The sequence below is a fragment of the Pteropus vampyrus genome, unplaced genomic scaffold, assembly GCF_000151845.1.
Source record: "Pteropus vampyrus isolate Shadow unplaced genomic scaffold, Pvam_2.0 Scaffold26, whole genome shotgun sequence".
Taxonomy (NCBI): domain Eukaryota; kingdom Metazoa; phylum Chordata; class Mammalia; order Chiroptera; family Pteropodidae; genus Pteropus; species Pteropus vampyrus.
In genome coordinates, this window is record NW_011888807.1 from 3,880,804 (window position 1) to 3,898,452 (window position 17,649).

Consider the following 17,649-nt stretch of genomic DNA (forward strand, 5'->3'; position numbering starts at 1 on the left):
ATGATATTGAAATCTTCTAGGAGAAGCATAACCTATTTTGAAGATACACTTATTTGCAAACAAAATAGGCACAGTCTTAATTCCCTTAATGTGACAAATGAGAATATTGGCAGCAAAACCCTGAAAACAGGGGCATATATCTAATTTTTTATAATATATTTGGAGATAGAAAGGGAAAAGATGATCTGTTCTTTAATGAGCACCAGTGAATATTGACTGATTCAGTATCAGTACTCCTCTTTACCTAATTTATCCAATACTATTGTTAATGAGTGTGCTTTGTCTTACACCGCTGTGTTCTAGACATCTAGCTTTGTCAATAACATCTTTATATACAAGCTTTTATTACTGCAGAAGATTCCAAATTTCAAGGTCCCAATGTGTCGGTCTGACCTTCTGGACATTGGCTGAGTGGATTTTTCCTCCTGTCATCAGATTCTCCAGTTGACTGTGCAAAGTCCTTGTTCTGCTACTGTGGCTTCCATGTTGGAGAACAGTGCACTCTTGTGGGGTAACGTTAATAAAATGACAAATACCCTCTGCACCATGGAGCAGTTCACAGAGCAGAACTATACAAATGAAAGTGAGTAATCAATATATATCTGTTTTAACTGGATGTACAGTGAATGTATTTATCCTTAAGTCTTAGATTGTGGAAAAAAAGAAGTCTTGGTTTCTTTTATGAATCAATAATTTAATAATTTAATATTACTTACACATGTAAGCCTTAAGAGGATACAATATTAAGAGAAAGAGTTTTAGTAACTTATTTCATTTAGATAACATGAAATACTCAAATGGTCCTACTAGAATAGTAAATACTGTTTAAGTTCTAAACAGAAAATTATATGCACATTTGTATAAAGAAGCATCAATCATAAATATAGTACTTGCAGAAATTTGATCTGATATGTTATGCATAATTCAATAAGCTGATTTCTCAGTCTTTCACTGTATTTCCCACATCAACATTATTAGTTTGTGTTTGTAGAGCAATATTAAAGAGTGAAATGATGGTGTAAAACTGTTATTGTACAGTATTGTTTATTTTTACTTTTGAGTATTAGCTTCATTCAAATGCACACTTCTTGTACTGTACATGTCCATGTTTTTGTGTAAGGGTATAAAATACTATTATTTTATAAATTTCTATAATTTGTATCAGGAATATGCAACAGCTATTAATAATCGCTCCATAGTGATTAATGAATTTATAACAGATCAAATTAATGATTAGAATGAAGAGATGTCTATATAAAAATAAGCTTCAACAGATAAATTGACTACAAAGTTACAGGCAAGTAATAAAATGGATCACTTCACATTATTTAACTATCCACTCAAAATATTTGTCATGAAATTTGTTTAAAATTTGTCATTTATGATTTTATTTTATGTTGTCTATTTTTTAAATTCCAAAGAACTTTCTAAAATTACCTTTCTTTTCTACAAATCCAAAATTTCACTTAGTGAGCTTATCTAAAGTAAGATACACTTTTATCCTGTAACCCCTATTTAGCCAGATAGTCTTTGTGACACATGATCAGCGTAGGGAAGAATGAGCTGTTGCTGCCGCCGCCTCTGAAATTCAATAAATAAAAAGCTGGCCATGATCTGTGAGTCTGTAGGTCTGGCATCTTTGAAATCATTACATTCCATTAATATCCCATCTATTTATTGCCTACCTTTGATCATGAAATCAGAAAATTGCTTTTTCATAGCAATATACTTAGGCCTGAAAACTTGAGCAATCTCAGGTTTCTTATTTGTAGCTGTAAACTTGTAACTAACAATACTAGATTGACAGTGGGGTTATTGTGGTGGTTACCTGCTCCAACAACTTTGTCAATGGATATGTTGGTGGCGTCCAATTCCTTAGCAAACTCATGAACTGCTTGGGTAGGGTCTTCATATGTGTGGGGGTCAACGTAAGTCCTGAGACCTGGAAGTTTTACTGTTTAAAGGGAAGGAAGAAAAGGTATTATTGCAGCTAGACTTATAAAACTTTTATTGAGCAAGTTTCATGATAACATTATTGGTTAAAAATAATCCCCACTATGATAAAGGACACCAATTTTTAGTTTATTCTAAGGTATCACAGAAATTGGCAGTTAGGACTAAGTGTTGACCAAGTTCTAAAAAGAAGTCCCCCATAATGAAACATAAAGTGAAACCACAATGAGCTTTCTCTGCAAAAACATTAGAAAATGGACATTCTTTTTCTTAAGGAGGATCTTAAAGATAAAAAGATGGCTCAGAATTGTGCAGGCCCAGTAATTTATTACCATTAGCACTTGTGAGTGCATACCATTACCCTATTGCACATTTACAATTTCATAAATGGTAACCAAATATCTATTACAATGCCACATCTGACAATAAATCAAAGTTTGTGATACACTTTTTTATAAGATGAGATAGCTGCTGTAATTACAGATAAATTAATTAAAGGATAGAAAATGGCATGTCTTCTGATACTTATGCTTTTACTAACATTCACAATCAAAATTCCACTCTACAATTATAGATCTACTTTAAGTTGTAAATTTACACATATATAATATGGGTATCATATGTATATATTAATATAGCATCAATTAACTAAAATCTTACTGTGTAGCTTTTCAACAGGTTAAAGGCAATATAATTATTCTCTATAAGTTTGATAATGATGCTAAAGAGCTAAATTCCAAAGATAAATTATGTTATAGTTTATTAAATATAAACCTTTATAATTTATTTAATTATTCTGAACAGGAAAATTTTTCATGATTTCTGTAATCAAAATAGCAAAGACAAAAGATATAGGAGAATCATTCTGAATCTGATTCAATATGAGTGAGATTCCTATCATTTGAAATAACATTTCATATTAGAAACAATTTGGAATGTTCAATAAACTTTCTTGTGAAAAAAGTAATATTTTAAAAAGTGACCTAATATCTATTAAAGTACATGAACATGCTCTAACATTAAAGGAAAATGTAATTTAACTCCTATAGTGTATGTACTGATATTTTTGGTTTTCTTTTTAATTTTGGTAATACTGGTTAAAAATATTGGTAACATTATTTTATCAAAGAACATAGATGTTTAAAGGTGATATATTTTGTTCATTTATCACACTAGAATATTGAATAATTTTTTTATCCTAAAAATAATAAATAAAATAAGACTTTATTTTTCCAATATTATTTTATAATGGAAGAATCTTTTTGGCAAAATTGAAACTGAACATTTTATGATGAGCCAAAGATTTCTTTGAGTCAGTTTTGTACTTTTGGGAAATAGTTGTAGAAACTGTGATGACAGCAATTGTTCTGAGAGAATTCAGTACAATGGACATTAGGCCAATGAGTCCAGGATTTCAGAGTCTGGGCTACAAAATGATCAGTTTGTGGACATACGGTACAACTTCGTGAATGCCATGGTGATACCACATAATAATTTTATGTCAATAATTTATAGACATAAAATAATTTTTATGTCAATAATTTATTGACATAAAATAATTTTTATGTCTATATTTGTTTACTCAAAGCTTCTATAGAGGCTTTGAGTAAACAAATATAGACATAAAAATAAATAGATTATTAAAAAATATTGGCCAAGAGAGATGGGAAGTAAAAACTCTTATTTTCCTCGGCTGCTTCTTCAGATAATTTTGAGACAGCAGAATAGAAATGGGAAGGTGAAGGAGCGAATGGAGAACATTGGAGAAAAAAGGCTGACACTACTACTTCTGCCCGGTGTTGATACGGATACTGCAAAAGAATAGCTACACTATTTTGAGGAAGAATGTAGATATTTGAGAAGACACCAATAGCTAGGGAGTAAATAGCCACAGAAATAAGGAAACTGCAAGCCCTTTGCCCTTGCTGTAGGCAAACTATGTGTGGACTAGTTTTTGAAGGGAGAACTCTACTTTTGAAGTTTTTTCTATTTTGAATAGTTTAACAAAAAGAATTAGCTATTAGACATCACAGAAAAGAAAGTTCTTTAAAACTTGCTATTGAAGTGCCTAGGGTGAGTGCTTGTTATGTAGTTAGTTCCCCCAAAATGTCATTATTAATATTTTTATGTAAGAACATTTATTCACAATTATTAATATCATTGAGGTTTCCTGGAGACAGAAATTGGACTCAGAAATGACCATTTCTTTTGAGCTCACAGATAGGTTGCATGCTTCTGCCACCATTATAAACATTATTCCTACCTATAAAAACATATGGCAGAGTCTCTCTTTAGTAAAGTGGTCTACTATATAATTTATTACTACACTAAAACTACTTCTAGCATTATCAGTACTAAAACATTTTAGCCTTAAAACAAGCAAACTGATTAAGGAAACCTATCATACTTTCAAATTATCATATGAAGAAAAACTTTGGAGTAAGGAAAACAATAAAAGTAGCCATAGACATACTAAAAGATCTTATGAAATAAAGTCTTGTCAGAATCTTTTTGTTTAGTCGATTTGGTTACATTTTAATGAAGACTCGCCTCATATGGAGTCTATGATTTGTGATCAACCAGTTTTGCTTTGTTTCTGGTAATAGTAAGGTAAGGAAATGATAGCATAAGAAGAAAATCTAGCATTTCTTTCTAAGAAAAACAAAACACTTTAAAAAATTAGGTAAAAACGAAAAAAAATTTTTTAGTAAGCAATTACAAATGTCTTACCTTGATGAACTTAAGGAAATCAATTTGTGAGAAATTTGATGACATCAGAATTTACAAAGAAGATTATAAAATGAGTTACCAGCAACAATGTCTCAAATATTTGAAATAAGCACTGGCTTTAAAAAGCCTTGCAATTGTGCTTTAGAGTTACCTTTCAGTACCTGCCAGCCATAGAGAGAGGTGTGTTACTAAATAATCTGAAAATAAAATAATGAGTTCCAAATACAGTCAGTCGAATTCATTATGATCAATTAAAACCAAGTAAATAGCTTTTCTGTCTACATGACATTTAGGGAAACAATACAAATAGAAACACACACACACATTCCCAAGTAAAACGGCCTGTTCACTGTGGGGGCTTTGGCTCCTGAATTTTAACTGCTGACCCCAGAGATTCAAGAAACCAGGTGATTCAGGATGCAAGGCACATAATCCCCTCACACCAATAATTAAAGGCAACATACAGAGTAACTGGGCTGTGTCAAGAAAACCAGGTAATAAACACATGCACACGTGTTAAGCTGCACTACTTTACAGCTCATTCTGTGCAAACACAATAATTTACATTTCCATTTTACCAGCATGAGTTGCCCTAAGGATAGCAAAAAAGTAAAAAGGCCCAGCTAGAGAGGGCAATGGGACAAGATCTTAGGAGGTGAAACACATTTCTTTCCTTTTGAAGCGATATTATGAGATTTGTAACAAGGCTGGAGGGAATAGCTCATAGCTAGAGCTTTTTAAAGTAATACCAAATAAATGGTCTAAAATAAACCAGCTGTAGCATTAAGGCACAAATAGTTTATGACACACATATAAGTTACTTTATGCCCTTCCAGCTAGGATAAAATACATTTCTTTTCTGTTTGTCTATCATAAGAATATTGTACATTTGAAGAGAATTAGTTTCAACAAACTTTACCATAAAAACCTAGAGCTAAAAAGAGATCAGAGTACCAGAGATACCTGCATAAAATTGGCACACAGAAATTTATCAATGCTTCAAATTCTTGAGAATGACAGTTCCCATATAAGGAACCAAATCAGTATGGTCTTGCTCTAAAGATAATATTTACGTTGATTGGCCAACTCAAATTATGAGCAACTTAATCCAAAAGAATGTAACTGGTCTCACTAATTTATACATGGCAATCTTAAGTATTTTGTGGCACCATGAAAAACAGCTAGACAAATATGCTGTAATTTCTTCAAGTACTCTTTTAAGGCTTTTGAGTTGGTCACCTAACTAATTTGAAATGATGAAATGTTGACATTAGGAAGATAGTAAGTACTTTGGCTTTTTTGGTGAATTATTCTATAATGACAACAGTGAAATGGACAGATGGAAAAAAACAAACAATGATCTCTGCAAACCCTGGTGCTGTGTCCATCCCACATCAGTTTACATTTTGGAAAATATTTTTTTTTCAAGCTACTGTATGCCTCCTGCATGTTAGCAACAGGTCATCAAGTTTTTACTTGAGTAAAAACATCTCAAGTAAAGACAACTAAAAATTTTTGAGATGCAAAGACAATGACTAATACAAAGTATCATGTTGAGCTGAAAATAATTTTAAAAAGCAATAATGAATGTCAAAGAAAGTAACTCTTAGAAGACTATAGTGGTTATATTGAGATTACTTAAGGGCACTTAAGCTTGAGTAGTCTCCATACTAGTTTCCATGAGAACATGCTATTCACTTTAAGGCTGATTAGTAATTATCACATTAAACTGAGCCATAATCTGAAAAAGCAAAGTGGCTGCGATGATTCATTTCACCAGAAAAAAGAAAAAAAAATCTTTTTATTAGATATAAACACTTTGTTTCCTAAAAAGAATATTTATTTTAGTTTTTTTTTTAAATGACTAAATTGGTTGTTATTAAAATATGGGAGGAAAGTACTGGCTTTCCTACCTATTGGGTATCATGTAACTTTAAAATAAACAGTTGATTCTAAAGAAGCTCTCCTGGTTGGCTGACCAAATGGAGTTAGGCATTTTACATAAACAGATGTTGTTTATATTTACTTGGCAGTTAGGAAAGGGAAAAGGTTCCTATTTAGATTTTAGCAAAGGACTAGTAATAAGGAAATTGAAGATACGCTTTGCCTTTCAACTATGTAGAGCTGAGTATAGTACTTATTTCCCATTATGTGCATGACTTAAATATGAACCACAGGTTACCCTTCACTTTAGCTTGAGTATGCTGAAATGTGGCCATGTGAAAATTATTTAATGCAGAGCCATGAATTTCCTTCTCTGTTTAAATAAATTTTAATTTGCTAGTTATTTATTTATTTATTTATTTATTTTTAATTTATAGAACTACTTTTGAATTGGATTCTCTTTGTTAGGGAAAGTTATCCAATTATAAATCAACCACTGCTAAAACTAGTGTTAAAACCAAAACACCAATACAGTTTAGAAACTTACAATGTCCATTCCCAAAATGAAGTCTTTTTTCATCTGCACCATGTTTTGACTTGTTATAGCCACAGAACCTAGAGGTAAATTAAGGGAAGAGAACACAGAAAAAAATATATACTTGAAATAATTATCTATGCTCACAATGTGCAAAGCACACACACAAAAATAGAACATTTTCCTCAAACAATTAAATGCTTTAGTGAAAGTTTAATGACTTCATATTTTCTAAATTTTCTGTAGAAAGCCTCTTTCTCTGAGGCTCCTGGAAAGCTGCTTAATGAGGAGATACATAGAGTCGCTTCCCCACTGCGCAGACCCCTTCAGTTGAGTTTTTATAATGGCCTTAGAAAGTGTTTATAGTATTTTTTAACAACTGCTGTTAGAATGAATGAAGGGTACAGTCTCCATTGTTAGTGGTTAGTGCTGTGCAGTGTTACCAGTGTTTAGGGTGAGAAAGAGCCCAGGAAATCTGAGGTGTATTTAAAGAGTGAAGGGATAATTGGAAAAAGAAAGTCAAAACCGAGAGTGAAGTTAAAACAGGGAAGAGGTGTGTATTAGAGGCGGCGGGGGTGGGGGTGGGGGAATTTAATGTAAAAAAAGAAAATCAAAGCTAAAGATGAAATGAAGGGAAGGGGAAAAAGAGACCTAGAATATCAATGGAGACATTCTTAACATTGCTGGCCACACTTTCATATTTCAGCAGCAGTGAACGGGGGTGGGGGAGGAGTAGCAAGCGAAGCAATTATGAAAGTAAGTCATAAAACAGACTGTGGACTCACCTCCCAATCAAAACGTAGGTGACGACTGTGAGGAGAATAATTGCTACTGCCGCTGAAATGGCAATCATTACAACTTGGCTATTTTCACCAGAGATAGAGAAAGCTGTGAGGTTGAAGAGATAAAAAATTTAAAAAGACCAGGCATTCACACATCGTAACTAACATTTACATGAAAAATCTGACAAATTAAGTTACATTTATTATACTTTTACCTGAAATATGGCTTACTGCCTGATAAAATATAAAAAATAATTCTTTACTGAGTTAAAAAAGTACTTCCTATAATTTTGCATGAAATTTCTAATTAATAAGATTAAATATTCTGTTTCAATGGCAACAATCAAAGACTATTACATACTGGACTAGCTTCCTCTATCCTCACTGGCAAGAAGCTCAATGGATAAAGTAGAAGTTAGCAGAGGAACATGGAGAACAGGTTAGATTTCCTATAATGAAATTATAAAAGCTTTCTAAATAAGCTGGTTTAGTCTCCAATATCTACATTCATTTAAAAGGTGGTATAACATCTGTCCTATGAGTCTCAACATATACCGCAAATGAGTTGTTCCTCTCCCAGTATTTCCTACCTTTGTAAATGGCCCAACATCTACAAAGTATTGACAAAAATGGCCCAGTAGCCAAATCTGGCCTGCCCTCAGTTTCTGTATAGCTCAGGAGCTTAGAATGGTTTTACATTTTTAATGATCCTAAAAAGTCAAAACAAGAGGATTTTGTGACATGAAAATTATACAAAATTAAAATTTTCGGTGTTCATAAATAAAATTGTATTGGAACACATTTATTTGTGTATTGTCTACGGCTGCCTTAAGACTATAACAAATAGCCAAGTAGAGTACGAGAACCAGGGACTTCATGTACACAAAGGCTAAAATATTTATTATCTTGCCCTTTATAGGAAAAGTTTACTGACCCTTGACATAGACATATACTTCTCTAACTTTAATGTTCATAGAAACCACTCGAGTATCTTTTGGAAAGCAGTTTCTGATTCAGTGGGTCTGGAGTAGGGAATGAGATTGTGCGTTTCTTCTGAGCTCCCAGTGATGCTGATGCAGCTGATTCCAGACTCCAACATTTTGGCAGCGAGGATGTAGACCATAATTATGAAGTCACCTTGAACTCTTCCTCTCTTGATCAGTCTATATCTGATTAATCACTAAGCCCTTTAGAATATCTTAGTTTATATCTTTATTTCTCTTCTGGATTACAATTAGAAATTCCTAATTATTCTCGATTTACGTGCCTTTCCTTTTAACTGGTCACCAGAGTCTTCTTTCTAAACCATAAATTTGATCATGTTATTCTCATGCATAAATTTTTGCGGGGCTCTCCATTACTTTCAGGATAATATGTTCTATAGCAGAACATATAAAGCCCCTTAAAGTCTGTCTCCTGTCTAAATCTTCAGCTTCATCTGCTAACAAACTCTATAAATACCCTAATCTCTAGACTTTCTAAAATAAACGTAGTTCCTGGGATAACTCTTTCATTTGCTCTTACTTTAACATGTAATTCTTTCATGATAAATGCTGATGGAACAAGTGAATGACTGATATACCAAAAGAAGAGTTTAGAAGAGTAAATTTGGTTATTTGAATACTATTAGCTCTCCAGAAGCCAATGTCACATCTTCAATCTGGTCGAAATCTACGTTTGAAAGGTTTTCTCTAAAATAATGCAGTTTTAGGACTAGTTAAAGGATGCAAATATAGTAACACGGCAGAAAGACTGTTAGACATTTTCTCAGCATCTGAAAAAAAAAGCTCAGATATGCAGGATGGCATGCACACTCGTTATATAAACTGTTGCCGTACTTTATTCTTTACTCCCAGCAAACTATTGTTTATACCATTGTGGCAGTCATGGGAGTGCCTGCTCAGATCTCTGCTGCCAAGCCTGCAGTAGGCAGACAGCCTCCAGCTGCTTCTCCTTCAGGATCCACTGCGGTCTAATGCACAAGCCACATTCTCCTCAGTGACTAAACATGGCAAGGGAACTGGAGCCGGCCCGTGTCTGCCCAATGCAGGGCTCTCCTAGGGCCAGTCTTCACTCTGGAGACCCCAATCAGATTAGCAAGACCCTCAGAACTACACTGCTGTCTGAAGCTTGTCCTCCTCATTTCTGTTCTTTCTCTCCATCTCTTCGTGGGTGGCTGAACTTCGTCTCAGTCTGAGGTGCTGCCTGCCCACTTCTGCTCCTCTCTTCCTTATCTTTTATCTGTATTTCCTCTATAAAGCTCTTGTAATTCTATCTTAATATCTATTTCCTAGAAGAACTGAACTGGTACATCCTTATCCACTGGCTATAGATCTGTAAATAGGTTGTAAAAATAACCCAACGTAGTGATTCAGTAACGGTCTATAAACATAGAATAATAATTCATAAGGAGCAGCAAATTCTGAATCCTCTGGTAAATTTTAGCCAGTTTATAAAATAAAGATCGATGAAATTGGGAGGGGGAACATAATAGAAGAAAGGGTCCCTATTTCTTTTTCCATTAAAGACATGGTTAAACTAGGACTTCTCTGTAATTTCCTCTAACTCAAAATGTCTAGAAATTCCAGAGGCTATGTAAAGCATATACCTCAATTGGATGATTCTTGTTACTGAAATGAGCAAATATTTGAATGAATTATATTGATTAACTGTGTGTTATAGAGTTGTTTACTAATTAGTTAAAAATCGATATCCATCATATGTCATAGAAAAACAATTTACTGCTCCCCCGTTTCAAGCCACTTCTCATTTAAACACATCTTTCAGTTTTCTCTCCCGAAAATAGGCTGGTTAGGAGTTCATTTTCCTGAACCAAAATGCCTGGATTTGTACTTATTTGCTGTATGACATAATGTGATCTTGTGAAGATTAAATGAATTAATAAAGTAAAACATTCAGGACAGTGCTAGGCACATAGTATGTGTTTAATAAATGTTATATATATTTATTATTTCATTTTCCCAGTGAAAAACTGGCAAAAGTATTTATATTCTATAAAATTATATATGAATGCCTAATTTTATCATACAAATTTCACTATATAATGACTCCATTCTACCTTTGTCAGGCTGCCTTAATGTCTCCTACTAGAATCCAAGAGATTACGGTTGCTGCACACTCACTCATTAAAACAATGAAAAGGAGGTGGGAGGCATTCAGGAGTGCTAATTGAATTTTCCCTGGGACTCATCTTCTTGGACAGTAATATCCAATAGAATCCTTCAATTTCAAGTCTCAGCTTTATTCCACATATTTTTACTCTTGAAATTCCTTGGATATTCAAATTATGTACTATTATTTAAACACAAAACACAAAACACAAAACACACACACACACACACACTCACCACTACCTAATATACCAGAGAATATTACAAGCACAAGTAATAAATCAATCACATAAAACTCTATTGAGGATGTAGTTTCTGCCCACTCAGGGTTTCCAGACAGTAGGACTGTCTGCTTTCCCAAACATGTCATATTGGTGGTACTTCTGGCTTTGGTGGATGTTGCCTTTACTCTAGGAAAGCCCTTTGACTTCTATACATTCTGTGCTTTCTGTGAGTTTTAGTTTAACATCTTTTTCCTTAATATGTAAAATAATAGCACTGGATCAGTTGCAGTCCAAAATCTGGAGACTGTAGGCTCACTGATCCCACTTATTAACCATGTGACCTCAGAAAAAATAAACTTTTGTCATAAGCCATGTTTAAAATGAAATAATAGTATTTGAATAGCTTGAAGAAGAGGATCAAATGAAATGTGTATAAAAATGCCATATTACGCTGTCATATAAATATATGGGTTCTAGAATCAGACCCATCTCCTACTAGTTGTGTGATTTTTGAAAGCTTACTTGACTTCTCTATGCCTTAGTTTCCTCATCTGTGAAAGGAGGATGATAATAGATGTAAAACACAGATATATAAAAGCAAGACATTTTAGGAAAATATATGCTTCACGGTGCCTCCACATCTTTACTATAAACCAAGATCAGAAAATATTATCTGAACTCCAGCTCAAAGTACACTGTACTCGACTAAGAAATGTTTACATGTGTTATAAGTGAGAACTTTTCATAAAATAAAAAAATATATATAAACAGCAAACTGTTAAAGAAATCTAAACACAAGTCTTTTTCATCGATTAAATATCGATATATAACAAAAACGAGTCTTAAAACCTTAGAGTTTTTCTGAATATGTATTTTCTATTTGCATTTGGGAATTTGCCCACGCAGAGTGCTGATTTAAATTATATGTGGATTTTCAACTGTGCAGGTGGTCTGCACCCCTAACCACCAAGCTATTCAAGGATCAACTGTATATCATTTTGATTTTTAAAAACGGAGTGAGAATTGATTTTGTCCTTTTCCCCTTAAGACAATATGCACCTTTCCCCCTCATCTATATTTAAAGTTTAGAAGAATTCTATGGTAAAGCAATAAGAGTAAATTGATTTAAAAAAGGATCAAACTGTGCGACTCAACTTTTTTAATAAATGGAGAGGGTGATATTAAAAAGCTCATATTTTTTCTTCTTATCCTCTCTTCTGCTCTCTCTTGATCAAAGGATGTATTGAAAATATAAAACACATTTGGCAAAAATCTCAAGAATCTGCTGTTTTTAAATGGAACATTTAAGTCTCAGATACTGAAGCCTCATTAGAAGTTTATGTATAACTACCACAATAATATCTGTGGTAAATTTGGAATCACATTAGAATTTTGGAATTTTTTGTTGTTACAAATTTACTTATCAGATAGAGTTAATGCTAATTAAGAATATGCAAGATTAGATTGATGTTCCAAAATATGCATCCATATAATGTTTATCTAATGGTGATCTGACTTTCTTGCCCTTAATATGCCTAATTTATACCACAGGATATAATAAACATTTGCTTTTTCTATATCTGTGATTTGAAATCATTCATGGTAAATCAAATATAGCTTTTGTTTGTTAATTCTAAAAACTATTTAAAAGTTTGAAAAAAAGACAATCTACAATCATTTCAAAATAAGAAATTTTCTTTGCACCACTTAATTTATAAAAAAAGATTTAGAATTATTAATGTTAAATTGCAATTATATTTTGTTATTTTGTTACTTAAAATTTTAAATTTGTTTTAACCATTTTTCACGTGACTATCATGGTATTTATAGCATTTCGTTTCTTGTGTCCTCAGAGAGTGGTTTTTTTCATGCTCATTCCATGAAGGAGGATTAGGAGAGGGCTGGAGTATAGATTTGTGTACTGAGGATGGCAGCTCTCTTCCAAGCAGAATTGTCAGGTTTAAGCTGTGAGCCGATGACTTCTGAGAACATTAGAATCTCAATAGCTTGCAGAATGTACAACTTGTTATTGTAAGCAGCATATCTAATTGTCTGACAAAAAGTGTGCCAAAAATATATATACTCTATCAGAGTAACTTAAGCCATTTTTATAATTTTTTGGTCATCCTGAATGTTTCTATTAGGTCATAAAAATATTACCATACCAATACAATATATATTTATATAATGAACAAAATATTTAGGAAATAGGAAATATAGGTGCCAGAGAAAAATGACATATTAAGAGTAGAAAGTGAAGATAGAGACATAATTGATATGTACTGTAGAAGACTTGACTCCAATCGTTACATTTATTTTTTATAATTTATTATAAGATATTAACCATTTTGCAATCTACTAGCAAATTTATTTAAGTATTCCTGATTATACGTACACACGTTTGTACATGTGTGTGTGTATATATATGTATATATGTTTAAATTTCCCTTTGCATCAATTTTAATCTCTTACTAGTCTCATTAATTAATTAATAAGTTAAATAAAATCTTTAACTCGTGTTCATTTTATATTAGGGCCACAGTCATGATTTTGCAGAAAAATGTTATTGGGAAAATATTTAGACCAATTTTAGACAAATTTTATCCAAATTTTGGGTCAAACAGATGGAGCTATTAAAATAGTTTGTGAATTTTAATGAGGTGATAAATTAGGATTTAGAAAAATCTTTAATCTCTAAGTGATATAAGGTTGATTGTGTTGAGAATTAAAAGAAAATTAGGATCCTAATGAATTAGCAAATTTCTTTTTTGTAATTCACTGAATCAGTCAATGGACCTGGAATATCCGTATTAACAGGTACTGGAAGTGTGGTACCATACTAAACAATATTCCTGAAAGCAATTTAGGACTAATAGAAAATAAGAAGAATTCCAGGCATTAGAATATGTTTGATTTGTTAAATAAAAAACATAAAATAACAACACATGTACATCTATACAAACACAAATGCCCAGACGCAATGCTATGCAAATTGTTAAACGTCTCAAGCAATATACTTTCAGTGTATCATACTTAGTTAAAACTTAGAGTAAGAATAAATTATCAGACACTTTTTACAAGAGCCCCCCTTCCTCCCCCACATACTCTACATTAAAATAATACATACAGTCTGGACTAGTTTCAAACTCAAACTTGCGGCTGTTGGTCCCGTATCCAGCTGCGGTTCGGGCTCGGATTTGGAATACATATGTAGTGTCAGGCTTGAGGCTACTGATGGTAACATTCGTGCCTCTTGCCCTCAGAATGGTGTAACTTGTCTCTTGTTCCTGCTTTGAGACAAGAAAAATCATGTTAACATCAAATCTTTATAATGTATCAAGTGGTAATAAAAATGAACCACTCAAAACAATTTTAAATTTTAACACAGAGCATATGACAGATAAGAGACATAATAATCATTCCACTCTTTAAAGACATTTTTTTAAGATAAAAATATTTACAGAGTTTCCTAATTTGGATATATTAATTTGCGCCCTGCACATAAAGCAGAAAAAGTTAGTTTTCATTCCTTCTGATTAGTGAATATCTGAGCAAAAATCTGTTCTCTTCAAAGCCAAGGCTGAAAGCTTCAACCTAATTAAAAGAATTAATTTACAAAGAGGAATATACGCCTTTGAATTAAACCTAATGATTGCCCTATTCATTCTCAGGTAGAAAATATTCTATTAATTGTAAAACATTTAACTTAAAAAGATGAAGATTCTGTATGTGGCTGTACATTATTAACTTTCTCACCATCAACTAAATTTGCATTGTATTTAAGTCACAGTTTAATAGAGACAAAAATCTCCAGATCAAAGTCTAAAAATATTTCTCTAAAAGGACCTCCTCAGAGATTCACATTGTACACTGAGATTCACTTTATACATTAGTAGTAAAGTTTTTTTGTGTCGAGCCTTGTCCACAAAAATTAGATTAACATAGAATTGTGTTTTTCCACTAATGTTCATTAATATATACTGAGCACTTCAAGGGTTACCTGATTTTGAGCAATAGTGGAATGTCCCTGTACCTGGAATGGAGTCCGGAATAGATTATATGAAATAATGCACATCATCAACCAAAACTAGGTAGAACATTGCAGAAAAAAGGTAGGTTACAGACGCTTTTTGGTTAAAGATTCTGGTTATGTATTAGATAGCTTTTGAGTTAAAATATTAAATATTGATGGGGGTTAGGTATATTTACTTTACAGAAAACATTTCATTTGTTAAAGAAAATATTGAGCATATACCCAGAACTAAGCTCTGTTTATCATCATTACTAAACTAGACAGTCAAAAGAGATAGACTTCATAGAGCTTAAAATCTAGTGAAAGATTCGCAATATTTCTAAGCATTACATATATATTTGGAAATAATTTTTACATTTTTCTATGTACAATACAAATATTTGTATAAATACATATTTAAATAATATCACATATATGTATGTATCAAATTTTAAAATGTTTAGGAAATAAAAATAGATTGTCATTTCTTTTCCTGCAATGATTAATTTTGTTTAAAAATAAGGATGCATATTGTGCTTTGTTGGGAGAGTTTGAAATAAGTACAGAAAATTTATGTTTGTAAAAAATATGAATGTAGCTTAATTGTATTTTTGAATCAGCCCCATAGATCTAAAGGATGAGTGTTTTCTGGTTCTGTTATCCCGTCTGAAATGAGTCACATCATTAATTTTCTTTGTATTGTGTTGCGTCATCTACAACATAAAGTCTTACATTTGCACAGGTTATCTTGTCACACTTTTAAAATCAGAAGATCATGATCGACGAGTATTTGACAGCACCACACTGGGTCATCGAATGTTCATCCACCTCTTCAACACAAGAATAAGTCACAAAACCAAAGCCCCTGGGACGTTTTGTTTGGGGTCACTCATTATCACACAATTCGTAAATGTGCCTCATTTTTTAAAATGTTCTCTTAAACTATCATCTATAGTTTCAAAGCTCAGGCCACCAATAAACAGTTTTCTCTCCACTGCTCTGGTTCCTTTGGATCATGGCCCTCCATTATGAGACCAGACTCACTTCTTTCAACTCAAATTCAATATCCATGATTTATTTTTAATTCACTTTAAAATATTTTGTAAACTATTATAAATAGATACACAAATATGTTGTGTTCACATTAATAGCTATAGAACCATTTGTTTCTGATGATAAGGTTTGAATTCATCTTGCTTTCAAACCTCACCATAATTCATAACCAGAGAGGAATAAGTGCTATTTATTGATGAAATATCATGGCCTAAATTCTACTTATAAATCACCATGTACCTATGTTTTTTATAATTTCATTGCTGAATCACAATTTTATGATGTGAGGCAGACTTATACACCTACTCCCATCTTCTAAATTTCTTTGTACAAAGTCAAGAAAACTTTTCTTCATCAGTTCAATAATATTACAGGGGTTTTGTTACTAGTCCAATGTTCCTATCTCTAGTGAATGAAGTTCATGTGAATGTGAAGGTCAAATAATGATGCTTAAGGCAATGAATTAAGAATAGTTCATCAATAGGTTAAGGAATCACTATAAAATAGTTGGTAGAGCATAGGACTTAGTGTGAAAGGACATAAATATCATTTCCATTGCCAAACTAGATGACTTAGGTTTGGTAGTGACATCTCTGCTGTGCCTTATCACTGTAGAATGGGAGATATTCTACACAATAATTTCTAAGCCCCTCTCTACCAATAAATCAAACGTATCACATGGCATCAGCTTTAAACAGAGCTCTATCACTTCTTAGCAATGGTACTGATTTCTTTGCAAGAGTGAGTACAGTTCTCGAGAAAGAACCTCTTTCTCTATACAACCCAGCCCTTTCACATTGTCTTCCTACCTTTTCATAGTATTTGACCTCGTAGTCCAATATGATCCCATTAGGGTGTTCGGGTTCTTGCCAGGATAAGGAGATACTATTTCTGGATGTACGATCCTTCTTAATTGTCATGACAGGTGATGGAGCTGTAAAGAGAGGATGGAGGGGATGATGGGAGGGGGCAAATTAATCAGGTTAGGAAGGGTGCTAAAGAAGAGCAGAGAGAAGGGAACAGCAAATGGAGTCTATCATTGTTCGAATCTTTGGCAAGAAGCATTATTTTCATTTCAAAAGCTCTTGAATATTAATCTGGCCCCATATCAAGTCTCAGCAGCTGGATTATAGCCCTGGTACACGTAGGCCTATGGAAAATGATCTAAGATTTTCAGCTGCTGGTGGAATAGTGGCAAGTGAGCAGATGTTTTCAATCTGCTACTCTAATGTAAGCAATGAAATATATTCGATATGTTAAAATAAGAACAAAACATCAGGACTACCTATTTGTTATAATGTTGCAAAGTTATTAATTCCAGGTTCTTCAGCTCATTGATAACATT

General features: G+C 32.8%; 1 protein-coding gene across 2 annotated transcripts in view; it reads right to left on the reverse strand.

Annotated features, from left to right (window-relative positions):
• EPHA3 (EPH receptor A3) overlaps positions 1-17,649 on the reverse strand; it is a 338,669-nt gene that overhangs the window by 66,609 nt on the left and 254,411 nt on the right. For both annotated transcript variants that reach the window (XM_011356405.1, XM_011356406.1), the window contains exons 7-10: positions 14,367-14,529; positions 7,888-7,990; positions 7,115-7,182; positions 1,829-1,954 (exon numbers count right to left, since the gene is read on the reverse strand). In XM_011356405.1, coding sequence (XP_011354707.1) covers positions 1,829-1,954; positions 7,115-7,182; positions 7,888-7,990; positions 14,367-14,529 — 460 coding nt within the window. The remainder of the gene's footprint in view (positions 1-1,828; positions 1,955-7,114; positions 7,183-7,887; positions 7,991-14,366; positions 14,530-17,649) is intronic.